This window comes from Alexandromys fortis, unplaced genomic scaffold (genome assembly GCF_014885135.2).
Source record: "Alexandromys fortis isolate MF-2015 unplaced genomic scaffold, M_Fortis_MF-2015_v1.1 scaffold_8_1_9099942, whole genome shotgun sequence".
NCBI lineage: Eukaryota > Metazoa > Chordata > Mammalia > Rodentia > Cricetidae > Alexandromys > Alexandromys fortis.
In genome coordinates, this window is record NW_026067898.1 from 6,427,383 (window position 1) to 6,445,441 (window position 18,059).

At 45.8% G+C, this 18,059-nt stretch overlaps 1 protein-coding gene across 3 annotated transcripts in view; it reads left to right on the top strand.

The window, feature by feature from the left end:
- Ttn (titin) overlaps window positions 1-18,059 on the top strand; it is a 266,701-nt gene that overhangs the window by 79,023 nt on the left and 169,619 nt on the right. For 2 of the 3 annotated variants that reach the window (XM_050120983.1, XM_050120974.1), the window contains exons 74-99: window positions 102-389; window positions 1,178-1,459; window positions 1,878-2,156; window positions 2,292-2,573; window positions 2,712-2,990; window positions 3,087-3,374; window positions 3,520-3,798; window positions 3,892-4,170; window positions 4,269-4,547; window positions 4,681-4,968; window positions 5,114-5,401; window positions 7,499-7,780; window positions 8,007-8,285; window positions 8,859-9,140; window positions 9,257-9,535; window positions 9,903-10,190; window positions 10,319-10,597; window positions 10,711-10,989; window positions 11,074-11,352; window positions 12,078-12,365; window positions 12,513-12,800; window positions 13,239-13,529; window positions 15,476-15,763; window positions 16,300-16,392; window positions 16,495-16,780; window positions 17,514-17,697. The exons of the other annotated variant lie outside the window; for it this stretch is intronic. In XM_050120983.1, coding sequence (XP_049976940.1) covers window positions 102-389; window positions 1,178-1,459; window positions 1,878-2,156; window positions 2,292-2,573; window positions 2,712-2,990; window positions 3,087-3,374; window positions 3,520-3,798; window positions 3,892-4,170; window positions 4,269-4,547; window positions 4,681-4,968; window positions 5,114-5,401; window positions 7,499-7,780; window positions 8,007-8,285; window positions 8,859-9,140; window positions 9,257-9,535; window positions 9,903-10,190; window positions 10,319-10,597; window positions 10,711-10,989; window positions 11,074-11,352; window positions 12,078-12,365; window positions 12,513-12,800; window positions 13,239-13,529; window positions 15,476-15,763; window positions 16,300-16,392; window positions 16,495-16,780; window positions 17,514-17,697 — 7,076 coding nt within the window. The remainder of the gene's footprint in view (window positions 1-101; window positions 390-1,177; window positions 1,460-1,877; window positions 2,157-2,291; window positions 2,574-2,711; window positions 2,991-3,086; window positions 3,375-3,519; window positions 3,799-3,891; window positions 4,171-4,268; window positions 4,548-4,680; window positions 4,969-5,113; window positions 5,402-7,498; window positions 7,781-8,006; window positions 8,286-8,858; window positions 9,141-9,256; window positions 9,536-9,902; window positions 10,191-10,318; window positions 10,598-10,710; window positions 10,990-11,073; window positions 11,353-12,077; window positions 12,366-12,512; window positions 12,801-13,238; window positions 13,530-15,475; window positions 15,764-16,299; window positions 16,393-16,494; window positions 16,781-17,513; window positions 17,698-18,059) is intronic. 3 annotated transcript variants of the gene reach the window in all.

Here is an 18,059-nt window from a genome sequence, read left to right on the forward strand (position 1 = left end):
TGATTTCTTATTTAACTGTGAAGACAGAAGTAGCCGACAGCCAAAAGGGAAGCAAGATCTATGTTATTGTATACACATTGCCTTTTCTTCTCATCTTCCAGAACCTAAGAAATCCCCCTTCTTTGATATCAAGCCGGTATCAATAGATGTCATTGCCGGAGAAAGCGCAGATTTTGAATGTCATGTTACCGGTGCCCAACCGATGCGAATCACTTGGTCAAAAGATAACAAGGAAATCCGACCTGGAGGAAACTATACTATCACGTGTGTGGGGAACACTCCCCATCTGAGGATTCTTAAAGTGGGCAAAGGAGACTCTGGTCAATACACTTGTCAAGCAACCAATGACGTTGGCAAAGACATGTGCTCTGCCCAGCTGAGTGTAAAAGGTACCACTGCATAGTGTTTGCCAAGACTGGTTCTCAACTGTGCTTGTGTCGTCTTCTTCTGTGTGTCAAATCATTGTTTGTTTGTTTGTTTGTTTGTTTGTTTGTTTGTTTTTTCCTGCTGGTGCCTAACTCAGTTTTAGAGCACTTCCCTTGCCCATGTGAAGCCCTGGGCTAAATCCCTCAGTCATGCCAAAAATAAGAAAGACATTGAGTTTTGCCTGGCTTGTTTCTGGTTTTATGGTCTATGCTTGCCTGGAACTCATAGAAATCCTCCTGTCTCAGTCCCCTGGGAGCTAGGAATATAAGTATGAGACATCATTTTCAGCTGTCTTAAGTCTTTAAATGTTTGAGTTAAACTAGCAATTATATTTGAGTTTATGCCTTTGTGTTAGAGGAGCAATAACCAAAGTTTTTTGCCCTTGTCTTTAAATTCTTAAGAAGTCTTCTTCCATTGAACTTTGTAAAATATAGTTTCAATTTTTTACTCTCCCTTTTCATCATTTCTTGTTATATAACATCTGGTTTATCGTTACAAAATTTCGATCAAATATATGTGCAATTATATTAGCTAGTATGTTTTATCTGATCTATCCAGACCACACTATGTCAGTCAAATTCTCTGATAAATATCTTAAATCACCTAATAGGAAGGTTTACCATGAAATCACTAGCAAGTTCCTTTTTAATAATGAGTCGATTGACATGTGAACTTTGGGGATTCTCAACTATACGGATAAACTCTTCAACACATAATTATCTATCACTGACTGTTTCCTTTGGTTTAATAGAACCTCCCAAGTTTGTTAAGAAATTAGACGCTTCGAAAGTCGCGAAGCAGGGAGAATCCATCCAACTGGAGTGTAAGATCAGCGGCTCCCCAGAAATCAAAGTCTCTTGGTTCCGGAATGACAACGAACTTCACGAGAGCTGGAAATACAACATGTCCTTCGTGAATTCTGTGGCACTGCTTACCATCAACGAGGCTAGTGCCGAGGACAGTGGCGACTACATCTGTGAAGCTCATAATGGCGTTGGTGACGCCAGCTGCAGCACAGCCCTGAAAGTTAAAGGTTAGCCTCCTGTTCTGCTCCTCCTTCTCTCCAGTGGGCTCCTTATGATCGGTCTCAAGGTCTCAGGGTGTCCAAATATCCAGATGTGAGCTCAGGCTGGACCTGAGCCTGAGGATTTCTGGTGATTAGACAAAACCCTGCATTCCTCAGGAATTTGTGATGCCAGTCCCCTTCCAGCTCTCTGTTACAGACTTATCTCCAATTTGTAAGTTCTAAAATTTAAAAGCTTACAACTCTTAAAAGTTTATGAATTGTCCTGTGTCAGCGTGTGTCGTCATTATCCACACAGTCTCTCTCAATGATCTCTTTTCATAGCTAATAGCTCTAGATTCTAGAAACTAGGTATGTGGATGCTGACACCATTTGTCCCCTTTGGTGAGCAGCTGCGCTCATTGTTCGTCCTCTCTTCTTCTGGTAGCACCTCCTGTTTTTACCCAGAAGCCTCCTCCAGTCGGAGCCCTGAAAGGTTCTGATGTGATCCTCCAGTGTGAGATTTCGGGAACGCCCCCCTTCGAAGTGGTGTGGGTTAAAGACAGAAAGCAAGTTCGAAGCAGCAAGAAATTTAAAGTCACCTCCAAAAACTTCGACACGAGTCTTCATATCTTTAGTCTTGAAGCCCCTGACATAGGGGAATATCACTGCAAAGCCACCAACGAGGTGGGAAGTGACACTTGTGTTTGCGCTGTCAAGTTCAAAGGTTTGTACACAGAGACACACACACACACACACACAGTGTGCTTCTTTCTTTGATCTGTTCCTGCCCAACTAATACCTAATGTGGCTCTGGTTGTGACTCTTACTTTTTCATTTATCCATGCATTTCTTTCATCAGAACCACCACGGTTTGTGAAGAAGCTCAGTGACACGTCTACCCTTATCGGGGAGCCTGTGGAACTGCAAGCTGTGGTGGAAGGTTTCCAGCCGATTTCTGTCGTCTGGCTGAAAGATAAAGGTGACGTCATCAGAGAGAGTGAGAACATTAGGATTTCCTTCGTTGATAACATTGCGACGCTCCAACTGGGAAGTCCAGAAGCATCCCATTCTGGAAAATACGTTTGCCAGATCAAAAATGATGCTGGCATGAGGGACTGTTCGGCAGTCTTGACTGTACTAGGTTAGTAGCAAAGTAGACCTCTGAGAACAAGAGGCGTGAATTGACCTATAATCACTTCCTGAAGACAGGACTCTTATCCAACTCTTGACTGAATGTGACCTGAATTTGTTCTTAATGCGACACACTTTCTTCTTCCAGAACCAGCCAGAATTGTAGAGAAACCAGAACCCCTGACTGTCACCACTGGAAACCCCTTCACGTTGGAGTGTCTCGTAGCTGGGACTCCAGAACTAAAAGCCAAGTGGTTCAAGGATGGGAGAGAACTCTCCGCAGGCAGCAGACATCACATAACATTCGTGAGGAACCTGGCTTCCCTTAAGATCCCCTCTGCAGAGATGAACGACAAGGGCTTGTATACCTTTGAGGTGGAGAACAGTGTGGGCAAAAGCAGCTGCACCGTCTCTGTCCACATCTCGGGTGAGTACGACGACGAGGAGGCCGTGATGGTGACGGCGTCTCCGGTAGGGGTGGGAGTAGGAGAAAGCTCCCTGAATGGCAACTCTTCTTCTCTAGACCGCATTGTCCCGCCCTCCTTCGTCCGGAAGCTGAAAGACACCAATGCCACCATCGGAGCCTTGGTTGTCTTGGAGTGCCGAGTGTCCGGCTCGGCCCCAATTTCAGTCGGCTGGTTTCTGGATGGAAACGAGATCCGTAGTAGTCCCAAGTGTCAGCCCAGCTTTTCGGATAACGTCTGTACTTTGAGTCTGAGCTCGCTGGAACCCTCCGACACTGGCACTTACACGTGTGTGGCTGCCAATGTAGCCGGCCAGGATGAAAGCTCTGCCGTGCTGACCGTCCAAGGTCAGTGGACGAGGACACCCCGCTGCTTCTCTCCCCACTGTCCAGCCTGAACCACCTCTGTGTTCATTTCTCCATCTTTGCTTCCTTTCCTTTAAGTAACAAACACCCCTTTTCTCTTCGTCTCCCTCCCTCCTGGGCTATTTAGAACCGCCGTCTTTTGAACAAACTCCTGATTCTGTGGAGGTTTTACCTGGAATGAGCCTGACCTTCACCAGTGTCATTAGAGGCACCCCTCCCTTCAAGGTCAAGTGGTTTAAGGGCAGCAGGGAACTGGTGTCAGGGGACGCGTGCACCATTTCTTTGGAAGACTTCGTCACCGAGCTGGAGCTGCTGGAGGTGGAGCCACTGCAGAGCGGAGATTATTCTTGCCTCGTGACCAACGATGCCGGCAGCGCTTCTTGTACCACGCACCTCTTTGTGAAAGGTTCGCTCTTTTATCCAGCGCCTTTTTCTTGCTAAAATCTTTCCGATGCAGCATCTGAAGGTACAGCTTTACCCTCATTTTCTCTCCTTATAGAGCCAGCGACTTTTGTGAAGAGATTGACCGACACCAGTGTGGAGACAGGAAGCCCCATCGTTCTGGAGGCGACTTACACCGGCACACCTCCCATCTCCGTGAGCTGGATGAAGAACGAATACGCTCTGGCACAGTCTCCCAACTGCAGCATTACCACAACAGAAAAGTCCAGCATCCTGGAAATTCTTGAAAGCTCGATAGAGGACTACGCCCAGTACGCTTGCCTCATAGAAAACGAAGCTGGGCAAGATATCTGCGAAGCTCTTGTGTCTGTCTTAGGTGTGTTGACAGTTAGCCCCTCCTCCTGTTGTCTCTTCCTGTGCAGCTTTGTCTTTGAGTTGGTGTGAGCTGATCAATTGTCGTTCTTTGTGTCTTAGAACCGCCTTACTTTATCGAGCCCCTGGAACATGTGGAAGCAGCTATTGGGGAGCCCACAACTTTACAGTGTAAAGTGGATGGGACCCCGGAAATCAGGATTTCTTGGTATAAAGAACACACAAAGCTACGGTCAGCTCCTGCATATAAGATGCAATTCAAGAACAATGTTGCCTCTTTAGTCATCAACAAGGTGGACCAGAGCGACGTGGGAGAGTACACATGCAAGGCAGAAAACAGCGTGGGGGCCATTGCTTCTTCCGCGGTGCTGGTTATCAAAGGTGATGATGCTTTTGCTTGAAAAGTCTTGCAGCGTATTGACAGATCAGTTTTAATCAGAACTTTCCGAGGATACAAATAAGCTGTAGGTGTTTTCTCTCTTACAAATAAGGATTGTCTGTAATTCCTTTCTAGAGCGTAAACTTCCGCCTACGTTTGTGAGAAAACTGAAAGATGTCCACGAGACTCTGGGCTTCCCGGTTGCCTTTGAGTGCCGGATCAACGGCTCGGAACCTCTTCAGGTGTCTTGGTACAAGGATGGCGTACTTTTAAAAGATGATTCTAATTTGCAGATGTCTTTTGTGCATCATGTGGCCACTCTGCAGATTTTGCAGACTGACCAGAGCCACGTTGGTCAGTACAATTGCTCAGCTTCCAACCCTCTTGGGACCGCTTCTTCAAGCGCCAAGCTCATCCTCTCAGGTGAGCTGAGTAACTCACGGTACTGCCCTCTCGGTTACAGCACAGCATCACTCCCTTGGGCCACCAAGATTGGTGCCCTTTGGTTTCTATCTCTGATCTTGGGGCAGGGAAAGTGACATCATCGTGTCCTCTTCCTTCTTTCCAGAGCACGAAGTGCCTCCCTTCTTTGATTTGAAGCCAGTGTCGGTAGAGCTGGCTCTTGGGGAAAGTGGCTCTTTTAAATGTCACGTCACGGGGACTGCGCCAATCAAAATCACCTGGGCCAAGGACAACCGTGAGATTCGCCCCGGGGGCAACTACAAGATGACCCTGGTTGAAAACACTGCCACGCTGACCGTGCTCAAAGTAGCCAAAGGTGATGCAGGGCAGTATACCTGCTACGCGAGCAACGTTGCCGGAAAGGACTCTTGTTCTGCTCAGCTGGGTGTCCAAGGTACTCCTTAGAGTGAAGTGCCGAAATCTCTTTCATGTTTTCCGTGTCTTAAAATGTAGGTGGCTGATATCCCTGAAGACTGTATATAGATACACCAAAGTCATAAAGTTACACGTGATCAAATGAGGCTAGAGGTATGGCTTGATGGGATAGTGCTTGCCTGGTAAGCGCAAGGCCATGCTGTGTTAGATCCTTAATATCATATGACAGAAAGATGGAGAAAAAGAAGGGGAGAAAGAAGTGGAGGGAGGAAGGAACAGAGGGGCCACAAATGAATCCAAGACCTTCTAAGTGGGAAAATACCTTGAATTTGTTTTCAAAATAGAAAATTAGAAAAATATTAACTGGAAAAATATATTTCCAAGTTCTGTAAATAGAGATGAAGGAGAAAAATGAACAAAAAAATTCCCTAGAATTATAAGAAAAGCCTAGCTTAGAAAAAAGTTATCACAGGGCAAAAAAATTTAATTACTTCAAGTGACCTATTTTTGGTAGTGCTTAGTAAATTAGTGAATTCATTACCCTCTAAAACATAGCACCACCCCAAACTATCAAGTCCTTCCCGGAAAATGAGGTCGACTGTGAGGTGAGCTTCTTTTCTTCCACCAACTATGCTTAATGAAAGCAGAAGTCAGGGGACTTGGTGTTAGCCAGGCTTGCCACCTGGACCAGGGCTTCCCAAGTTCTTTGCATCTTGTTCAAAAAACGGAAGAAGCACACACAATTAGCAGAGTATCGAGGAGTTTCGTTTGAAGGTCCTACGAAAGTGCATGCTTGATACTCTGCAAGATAACAGCAGCAGTGAGTGGGATTGACCCAGGAGCCCCCTGGTCACTGCCTAGGGCTCCCACCTTTGTGTCTAGGAAAACAAAGAGCTGGTTGCTAGGTCTGGGGTGTGCATAGTTTTGTTGTGATTGACAGTCATGGGTGTAAGCCCTAACTCATTGTTCATGTCCTTCCCAAGATACATCTAATTATAATCATATACGTGTCCAATCATGTATAAGCCCAAGATGATAAATAAGAGAGTTCCCCTAAAAGTCCATTTTGAGGACACAGTTTGCTTTCGTGCCCATGTAGGCTGAACTCTGACCCACTGCCTCTGGTTCCAGGACATGTATCAGGGCACTTTGGGTCACACAAGGAAGGTTTATTTCAGAGTTGATAAGGAGCAATAGGTCAAAGTCACTGTGGCTTTATTTGGGGAAGGATGAACCTGCAGTTTGATGTAGGTAAAGTCTCAGGTTGCAAAGTGCATTGTTGAAGAAGTGGTATACGTGGAGCTTAAGTCAAACAGGACTCCAGATCGCTAAGGTACCCTTAAATGTGCCTGCCTCCTAAGATGTAAATGCCATAACCCAATGTTATGGGAGAACTATGGTGCATGTCACAAATGCTCATCTAAAACTATAGGTTTACCTCCGCAGACTGCTATCTAACCAGATTTAGAATTTTTAGGCTTACTGAAGCAGTAGTTGATAAATACCTTAAAATTCAGAATAATGTCCAAGACCTTTTTGTACCACGAGACAACTAACCATTCACCTCCTGAGCCTGAAAGTTTGGTCAGTGAAGAAAACATTGCTCTTTCATCCAAAGGAAACAATGGGAGTTGAAGTGATATCTACTGAAGGCAAGCAAGGGATTATTGTAGTTTGCAATATTAAGATATATGAGCGCTTTTGCTCTGGCTGTATGCAGTCCATAATGAACGTCTCTGAAGCCATAGCTTCCCACTGGCTCACATGCAGGCAGGATAACCCCAGACTCTCCCTCCTGCAATCCCCAGGGAGCGTCTGTGGTGTGGCCTGTGAGCTAGGCCGTAGAAAAATGATTCTGTTTCTGGGAGGCAGGTGTGTAATCAAGAGAGAGGCCTTCTTTCTCTAGCCACAGTTGGGTAATGGAATTCACAAAACGAACTTCTTCAGGGTATTTTCTACATAGGCATCACTTAGCTACTTTTCGCTAAACTGCGTCCGATGGATTTGCCTCCTGTAGATGAAGTCCACTCTGAAAGAGATTTCTTTATTCACCCCATCTTATAATACATCTGTCTTTCCTGTCCCTTGCCTTGTGCCTTCCCTTTCGGCTCCCTAGAACCACCCAGGTTCATTAAGAAGCTGGACCCATCACGCATCGTGAAGCAAGATGAGTTTACCAGATACGAATGCAAGATAGGCGGGTCTCCAGAAATCAAGGTTTTGTGGTACAAGGACGAGGTTGAAATTCAAGAAAGCAGTAAGTTCAGAATGTCGTTCGAGGACTCGGTGGCGGCGCTGGAGATGCACGGTCTCAGTGTGGAAGACAGCGGGGATTACACTTGCGAGGCCCGCAATGCAGCAGGGAGCGCCAGCAGCAGCACCTCCTTGAAGGTTAAAGGTCAGGCTCTGCCCCACCTCTGCCCTGTACGTCAGCTCCTCTTTTTGTTCACTGTGTTCCAGTCTTCCTTCTCCCATAATGTTTTAAAGTTGTTTAAGAATCCAATTTTTAGAAAAATGGGAGAGATATTTTTCTCCCTTTCTCCAATGGGGTAGGAAGCTAATTCTTCCCCTTGTCTAAACACAAAGTCCCTCCTAATGGACTTTCCTTTCCCCCTCAATTCCAGAACCACCCGTGTTCCGCAAGAAGCCTTTTCCTGTCGAGACCCTCAAAGGAGCTGATGTTCACCTGGAATGCGAGCTGCAGGGCACGCCTCCCTTTCAAGTTTCTTGGCACAAAGACAAGAGAGAGCTCAGGAGTGGGAAGAAGTACAAGATCATGTCTGAGAACTTGCTCACAAGCATCCACATCCTGAACGTAGACACAGCTGACATCGGGGAGTACCACTGCAGAGCCACCAATGACGTCGGGAGTGACACTTGCGTTGGCTCCGTCACTCTGAAAGGTACGGGTCACTTCCTCCTCTTCTGCTTACCGTTAATGCTGCGCCCCACATCGCTGTTGATTGTTTAACACTAACCATCTTTTCTATCTAAATCCTTCCATGTTTGGTCTACTTCCTTCATCTAACTCAAACTAAATAGCCCCCCAAAATAGTGATGCGTCTTCCTTGGACTTTAGACTCTATTCAGCCTCTTTTGGATACAGACTCTACGGCAGTGATTCTCAACCTGTGGGTCATGACCCCTTTGGGGTTGGGGGGGGGTCAAAGGACCCTTTCACAGGGGTTACCTAAGACCATCAGAAAACACAAATATTCACATTCTGATTCATAACTTTAGAAAAATTACAGTTATAAAGTAGCAACAAAAATAATTTTGTGGTTGGAGGGTCACCACAACATGAACTGTTAAAGGGTCCCAGCACTTAGAAGGTTGAGAATCCCTGTTTTAAGGGGTTCTCAGTCCCATTGCTTCTTTTTTACAAAATGAAATGCTACATTATCACGGGAGTGATGAGGGAAACGCTACCAGCCCCGTAGATGTTGAAGCCCGTCTTCCTGTTTGTTTCTCCTCAGCGGCACCACGGTTTGTGAAGAAGCTCAGTGACGTTTCCACCATCATTGGCAAAGAAGTCCAGCTGCAGGCAACAGTTGAAGGCGCTGAGCCCATTTCGGTGGCGTGGTTCAAGGACAAAGGGGAAATTGTCAGAGAAAGCGACAACGTATGGATTTCTTATTCCGAAAACATTGCAACCCTACAGTTTTCCAGAGCAGAACCAGCCAATGCTGGGAAATACACCTGCCAGATCAGAAACGACGCGGGCATGCAGGAGTGCCACGCCACGCTGTCTGTTCTCGGTGAGTCCATAGGGTGTCCTCACGAACACAGGGCGCGCATGCAGGTCTGTGGTTCCCTTAGTTGTTTTTTAATTCTATTTTACTTTAAATTATGCTGTGATTTCCAACTATTTCAGAGCCTGCAACAATCGTGGAAAAGCCAGAATCCGTTAAGGTCACTGCAGGAGACACCTGTACCTTGGAGTGTACAGTGTCCGGAACGCCTGAGCTCAGTACCAAGTGGCTGAAGGATGGAAAGGAACTCACGAGTGACAGCAAATACAAGATAAGCTTCTTCAACAAAGTCTCGGGCCTGAAAATCATCAACGTGGCACCTGGTGACAGCGGGGTATACAGCTTTGAGGTGCAAAATCCTGTGGGCAAAGACAGCTGCACGGTCTCGATTCAAGTTTCAGGTTGGTTGGCCTGTTCATTCGCCTTGATAGTAGTGGGAACCCCAACTGTCCTAAAGAGAGAAGCTCCATCCTTCCCAGTACAGCACGAGTCTTAACATCCTCAGGTGCAGCAGGGTCAGAGGCAGCAGACATGCAGAAATAGAAGAAAACCATACTCAAAGTTACATTCCTTTTTTTGGGAAGAATCCCTAGGAAGTTAGCTCACACATTCTCCAGGTTTTATGTTGTGTAACCCCATGGCGAATACCTAGAGAATCTTTCCAAAGAGCCAGATAGATGGAGCCATATTCCATCAAAAGAACAATTCTCTCTTTGGGTCCTTTAATAACTGACGCCCCTTGCTGTGTTTGCTTTTTCTCCTATCCAGATCGAATTATCCCTCCTTCGTTCACAAGGAAACTGAAGGAGACGAATGGTCTGTCCGGTTCCTCCGTTGTGATGGAGTGCAAAGTCTACGGGTCACCCCCCATCTCCGTCGTGTGGTTCCACGATGGGAACGAGATCAGCAGTGGCCGGAAATACCAGACCACACTGACAGACAACACGTGTGCCCTCACTGTGAACATGCTGGAAGAATCCGACGCTGGCAACTACACGTGCATAGCGACCAATGTGGCCGGCTCTGATGAATGTAGCGCCCCTCTGACAGTGAGAGGTCGGTTCAAATCACGGCAATGTTCAAAACACAGCTATAGGCAACCGCGTTGCGCAGAGGACTTAGCCGTTGAAGGTCGCAGATACTAACCATTTACCAATTTGTATTTTCTTCTTCTTTTTTTATAGAGCCACCATCTTTTGTTCAGAAACCTGACCCGATGGATGTCTTAACCGGCAGTAATGTCACCTTCACAAGCATTGTGAAAGGGACACCGCCCTTCAGTGTGAGCTGGTTCAAAGGGAGCAGCGAGCTTGTGCCTGGGGCCAGGTGCAATGTGTCTCTGCAGGACTCAGTGGCAGAACTGGAGTTGTTTGATGTGGACACATCCCAAAGTGGAGAGTACACTTGTATAGTTAGTAACGAGGCTGGCAGGGCTTCCTGTACAACACATCTCTTCGTAAAAGGTGTGCTTGCTGTTCTGTTTAAACAATTAAATGGCACATAGCAGCCAGATGCGCTGTGCCTTTGTGTGTGTTTGTGTGTATTTGATTTTGTTTTATCAATTTGTTCACACCAGCTCCAGCCATATTTGTGAAGAGACTCAATGATTACAGTATAGAGAAGGGCAAGCCCCTGATCCTAGAAGGGACCTTCTCTGGGACTCCTCCCATCTCCGTGACGTGGAAGAAAAATGGTATAAATGTCACTCCTTCCCAACGGTGTAATATCACTACCACCGAAAAGTCTGCCATCCTAGAGATTCTGAGCAGCACTGTGGACGACGCGGGCCAATACAACTGCTACATTGAAAACGCTTCCGGCAAGGATTCCTGCTCTGCCCAGATCCTGATACTAGGTTCGTGGTTATTGCACTCAGAGCCTCACACCCAGCCAGTGGTCCTGACCTGTCCTTCATGGATGTTTATGTCTTTTGCTGCAGAACCACCCTATTTTGTCAGGCAGTTGGAGCCTGTGAAGGTGACAGTCGGCGATTCTGCCTCTTTGCAATGCCAGCTTGCCGGGACGCCTGAAATCGGGGTCTCCTGGTATAAAGGCGACACAAAGCTGAGGCCCACTGCCACCTGCAAAATGCATTTCAAGAACAACGTGGCTACGCTGGTTTTCACCCAGGTTGACGGCAGCGACAGCGGAGAATATATCTGCAGGGCTGAGAACAGCGTGGGAGATGTATCTTCATCCACTTTCCTGACTGTTCAAGGTGACAATGACGTTTTCAAAGCAGATGGATATGTGTTTCTTTTAAAACGCTTAAAATGCTCAACAAGGGCCTTCTTTAGGGGGAAGTAGAGATGATGCTTTGGGGCTTAAGTAATTCCAGTTTGCATTTCCTCGGGTGATTGTTTTTCTGAGGATCTTACTATATATCTCCTACTGGATGAAACTCGCTAGGCAGACCAAGTTGGATGGGTTGATCTTGAACCCATGGATCATCCTCCTACCTTTGCCTCCTGAGTTCTGAGATTATAGGTGTGTGTACTGCCACACCTGGCTACACCTTTTCTACATTCTTTGAATGTATGGAGTCAGTAAAATGTTGACAAATAGAAAGATCATGCTACCATTTACCTCTTTAAATCTTAAAGGAATATAAGCGGTTCATACTTTTAAATTCACTCCATGCCTGTCTCATTCAGCTTGCTAGGAGACAGTTTAATAAGCAGGAGGTTCTGCTGGGTGACAGAGTTAGACCTCTGGTTGATCAGCATCTTATTGGTTTACAGGTTTTGTTCCTTTGTTTTGTTCCATGCCTTCTACTATACAAAGTTCTCTAAAAACTCACATGTCCTTTTCCATCTCCAAGTTAATTTGAGAGCCGTTAACACTCCCTTGAATCTCTAGAGAGATTCCTGTACTTTTGCGGGATGCCTATAACTAAATTTAAGATAAGGAGCTGTGTTCATTGCTTTAATCCTGTTCCTGCAGAGCAAAAGCTTCCACCGTCATTTTCTCGGCAACTGAGAGATGTGCAGGAAACCGTGGGGTTGCCAGTGGTTTTTGAATGTGCCATAAATGGATCAGAGCCTATCTCCGTGTCTTGGTTCAAAGACGGCAAACCACTGAAAGACAGCCCAAATGTGCAAACATCCTTTTTAGACAACATCGCCACTCTGAACATCTTTAAAACAGACAGGAGTCTTGCAGGCCAATACTCTTGCACTGCCACAAACCCCGTGGGCTCTGCTTCATCTGGTGCCAAACTCATTCTCACAGGTTCGTGGGTTCCGGGACCTATGTTTCTGTAACTGAAATGTTTGTAATTCGATACAAAATTTGAAAGGAAACATTGTTGTTTCTTCAATGGGCGTGGCCTAAGGCTAGAACCCGGAGTGAAACCTTCTCCTTGTAATGTCTCCTTAGAGGGGAAGAATCCACCCTTCTTCGATATTCCTCTAACCCCCGTGGATGCGGTGGTAGGAGAAAGCGCAGACTTGGAGTGCCATGTGACAGGAACACAGCCCATCAAAGTCAGCTGGGCCAAGGACAACAGAGAGATTCGAAGTGGTGGGAACTACCAGATCAGTTATCTGGAAAACAGTGCGCACCTGACCATCGTCAAAGTGAACAAAGGCGACTCTGGACAGTACACCTGCCATGCTGTGAACGAAGTGGGAAAGGACTCCTGCACAGCCCAGCTTAACATCAAAGGTAGAGTTGATTTAGCGTGGGCTCCAGCAGAGCGCCGTCACTTGTGAGCATAACCGACCACCGTGAGCTGCACTGGGCTTATTGTGGTAGATTCTTGGGAAGCAGCTGAAAGCAACGTGAAAATGTTTAAGGGGGTAGGTCTGCAGAAAGAAAAACTGATGTCATTTAATTCGTATTTCCTAAAAGTTGATAAATTCTCTTCAACCCTAAGACTGGGTCTTTCTTCTTACAAATATCTGGTCCTGTCGTTGCCTGTGAACCAGCCATCCTGTCAGAGAACAGCTGAGAACTAGCTATACTCAGGAGCATGAATTGCTATGCTGGATTTGACTAATTTTCCCTGGTGTTTAGCTAAATACAGGGCTCCCCTCCCTTGACAGCCTCATGGTAATAACTTACCTCTGTATTCCTTCCATTTCTCTTGTTAATTTCTTACAGAGCGCCTAATCCCGCCAAGTTTCACTAAAAAACTCTCTGAGACAGTGGAGGAGACCGAAGGGAATTCATTCAAACTGGAAGGGCGCGTGGCAGGTTCCCAGCCTATAACTGTTGCTTGGTACAAAAATAATGTAGAGATCCATCCGACTTCCAACTGTGAGATCACGTTCAAGAACAACGCACTGTTGCTTCAAGTCAAGAGAGCAAGCATGGCCGATGCAGGCTTATACACCTGCAAGGCGACAAACGATGCAGGCTCTGCGCTGTGCACATCTTCCATTGTCATCAAAGGTGAGTTCTCCTCCCAGCCCTGGCCCTGATGCTTTTCTTCACACACCTCCATGCATGTATCGTCTGGGATCTGGGCTCAGTGTAGAGCCGCCAACAAACACTTGTATTGTTGGATGGGTTGTCACCGTTCCATATGTGTTTGCTCAAAACATATGATCCGTAATTTTATTATATGACCCCAGGTAGAGTTTACTTAATAAATGGACTCCAGTGTCATATTTCTAAGTCGTGTTCCCAACCTTGCGTAAGTAGCTAGAACTCAAAGCTGTAACATGTGTGCACAAGGGACAGGGGTTTTGATGAAAAGCATTTGAAAGGTTTTTGAAAACTGTCACAGACTGTTATATCAACTTTGCTTGCTCCCAGCTGCAATCAGAAACATCTCCCTTTGTCTGTAGAGAATCACTGTTTAGTATATACTACTCTTATCTTCTGCTCTAAAATTAAACCCTAACATCAGACAAAATGGTAAGATATGCTCAAAAAGCCAGTGTTTGGGTAGAATATTATATATTATAAAAGGTAAACACAAGGCTATTATTTTAGGAAAGGAAGACTTTTGCATTATTTCAAACCTTTCCTATCAGACTTCCTAACTATAATGGCTTCAACCAGACAGTAAGTTTACAGGCCAGCATAATTATTGCACAAACCAACTTCCCAGAAAAGCGCAGAATGGTTGCTGCTGGGGAGGTGGCTGGCCACCTCCGAATACATGGGCGAGCCAAGACCTTTAGTAGGCTGCTTGTGTGAATAGGCTAATAGTTCTCAGTTGTCTTGGCAATGAATCCAGATTTTATCATTTTTCTGATAGAACTGAAATGAATCTGGTTTCAGTACCCGTGCTGAAATGAAAAGTGATTTATTCTCATGATGCTTTGTCATTGAGTAGATACTTGCTATGGAATTCGGAGGCTATTTTTCTGTAGAGACTTATTGAAGTAGTGATACAGGAAGTTGTAATCATGAATGTAGCCTTATTTTATCTAGGTCTCAGAAACACTGAACTGCTAGAGCTGTGTTAAGACATCACATCACACGTGTCCATCTTGTCATGACGTCACATCACACACGCCCATTTTGTCATGACATCACATCACACACCCATTTTGTCATGACGTCACATCACACATGTCCATTTTGTCATGACATCACATCCCATATGCTTATTTTGTCATGACATCACACATATCCATTTTTGTCATGACATCACATCGCCCGTCCATTTTGTCATGACATCACACGTGTCCATCTTGTCATGACATCACATCACAAGGCCCATTTTGTCATGACATCACACATGTCCATTTTGTCGTGACATCACGGCACACATGTCCATTTTGTCACGCAACTCGCATTCTTATCTTCGTTTTCAGTTAATCCCTGAGCTTCCACTCTTTTGTTTCTTTGGGCTTAGAGTAACTTTAGCTGCACTTAAAACCTAAAAATGAACATCAGAGAAAATCTTGTTAAGATCTCAGTGTACCCATGACTGTAACGGTGGCTTCCTTCTGCACGAGCCAATAGTCGTTGCTGCCCCACGTGAGCGGAGTTCCCTCATAAGCCTTCAGGTTTTGGAGTTTGGCGGAAATGCTGTTTGTCTGTTCCTTTAAAAGAATCAGAACCGTGCTGCACCGCACACACTGATGGCAGTGCCAGCGGAGTCTGTGTGGAGCGTGATCAGGACACGGGTGCTGCTGCTGCGGTGGGCAGCTTGGCAGCTGTTCTTGGCTTGTTTTTAAATCTTTACTTTTTTAACCCAAAGAGGTTTAAAAAAAAAACTGCTCAAAGAGGAATAAGCTGTCTTCTAGTTCCCCCCCACCGCAGTGTCCACTGTCACCTGTGGGAGGGAAGCTGTTTGCCCTCTGTCTGTTCCTTCTGTGCATCATAGCGCACCCTTCACTCTGTTTTTCCACCTCCTCTTGAAAATGCCTTTTCAATTCCAGAGCCTAAGAAGCCGCCTGTGTTCGACCAACACCTCACTCCAGTAACAGCCACCGAAGGAGACTTTGTACAGCTCAGCTGCCACGTGCAGGGATCAGAGCCCATTCGGATCCAGTGGGTGAAAGCCGGCAGGGAGATCAAGCCTTCAGACAGATGCAGCTTCAGCTTCGCTAGCGGGACGGCTGTGCTGGAACTCAAGGAGACCGTTAAAGCGGATTCAGGAGATTACGTGTGCAAGGCTTCCAACGTGGCTGGAAGTGACACTTCCAAGTGCAAAGTGACCGTTAAAGGTACAGATACCGAGAAACTGTTGTGTGCATTAAGAAACTGACCGTGGTATAGGAGAGTGGAGTTAGTTGAATTGCACACATCAGCTATTTGTCCTTTGTAGTCTGTGGCCCTCTTCTGGTGAAAGTATCCAGTCTCTGTAGATCATGTCGATACAAAGTACTTCCAGTTACCCAGAGTTCACCAGCCTGTTTCTTGGGCTTCTCACAGTAGAGTCACAAGGATATATTCAGTGTAGTCCCAACAATGATGCTATGCTGATGCAATGAGAAATAGCTGGATGTCATAGCCCGGGGGGAATGTATACAATAAAGTCAGGTCTATAAAAGCCAGAGTGGATGCTAGCCATCCACGATCGTTCCGCCTACGATAGCTCTCACTGGAACAAGTGTCTAGGAGACAGATAGATCGCTTTGTCACAGCTAGTGAGCCTTGGAGTGCATATTTATGACACTCTTAAACATTGCTTTATACCCCAGAATATTTATTGCGATTTTCACATACTTGTACTAACAAAATGTGGAAATGTGCATTTCAGAAAAACCAGCTGCGGCCCCAGCAGCTAAGAAGGCAGCCATGGATGGAAAGCTCTTTTTCGTATCAGAGCCTCAGAGTATCCGAGTCGTGGAAAGTAAGCACACGGCCTTGTCTGTCGTCTACTACGGATTTTATTTCCAAAGCACCGGCTGGGCAAGGCTAATTTTTGAATAATTTTGTTTTCACCGTCCCTTAGAAACCACGGCCACATTTATCGCAAAAGTTGGAGGTGACCCAATCCCTAATGTTAAATGGACGAAAGGGAAGTGGAGACAACTGAACCAAGGCGGTCGCATTTTTATCCACCAAAAGGGCGACGAATCGAAGCTGGAGATTCGTGATACGACAAAAACTGACTCAGGGTTGTACCGCTGTGTCGCCTTTAACAAACACGGTGAGATAGAGAGCAATGTCAACCTCCAGGTGGATGAAAGGAAGAAGCAGGAGAAGATTGAAGGCGATCTTCGCGCGATGCTGAAAAAGTAAGTCCACTGAGAACTGTGAAGAGGACTTCCTCCTCCCAGTGGGCCCTCAGGAGGCCCGGGCCAGCTACTGCAGGACTCAGAGTACACAGAACCTGCCATGGCTCAGGAGTGAGTTAAAAGTGGAATTTCGTGGTCTGTTGAGATGCGTTTCTGAATGATGCTGAGAAACAAAGAACGAGATACATCCAAAAGCTTTTAAACAAAAGGAAATAGCCAAATACTCTGTGTCCGAATCTAAAAAAGGCTTTCTTTTATGAGTTTTTTATGCTATTGTTTCCTGACCAATTATTTTAAACATTTCCATAACCAACAATAATTTCAATATAATTTGTGTTTTAGCATAATTATCAAATTATCATATATCTTTCCTTCCCACGGTTCTTTTTCATAGGATATGATATTAAAATGAAGCTTTCAGTTGATATTTCATATAACTACCGTTAATTGGGCTCCCGACTACAAGGCTGATAGGCGTGTTTCCATATCCTTTCCTTCTTCGACCCATCGATCAGATTTCAACACTGTATAACAACAGCCCAGTCTTAATCCATTCCACCACCAAACTGACTTTTTTGTTGTTTTGGTCAGCATGGTAAAATTAGCATTTCTTAATAGAGAGCATTCAACTGTTGTGTAGTAATGCAAAATACCGAGACCGAGCATCTTTGAGTCATGACAGACAGTTCAAACTTAGCGGAAGACATGTGATTGATCCTAACTTATTTTTTAGGACTCCAGCCCTAAAGAAAGGATCCGGGGAAGAAGAGGAAATTGACATCATGGAGCTTCTCAAAAATGTGGATCCTAAAGAATACGAGAAATACGCACGCATGTACGGGATCACTGACTTCCGGGGCCTCCTTCAAGCCTTCGAGCTGCTGAAGCAGAGTCAGGAGGAGGAGACCCACAGACTGGTATGTATCCCTTGCTGCAGCTACGTCCTAAGAAACAATCCGTAGTGGAGACCCCAGACGTCTTTCGTATTAGCAGAATGCCTTGAATTCCCAGAACACGGCGTTCCTAGGAAACAATATCCCAGCTGTCAACCTTACTGTAACCTAAAACTATCAGGACTGGAAGTCAGAGGGCTGGAGAGATGGCTCAGTGGTTAAGAACACTGGCTGCTCCTCCGGGGGACCCAGGCTCTGTTCCCAGCACCCACATGGCAGCTCACAACTGTCTCCAACTCTGGCTGCAGGGAATCTGATGCCCTTTTCTGACTTACAACCACACTTACATGACATAGTGCACGCAGTCAGAACACACTCATGCATAA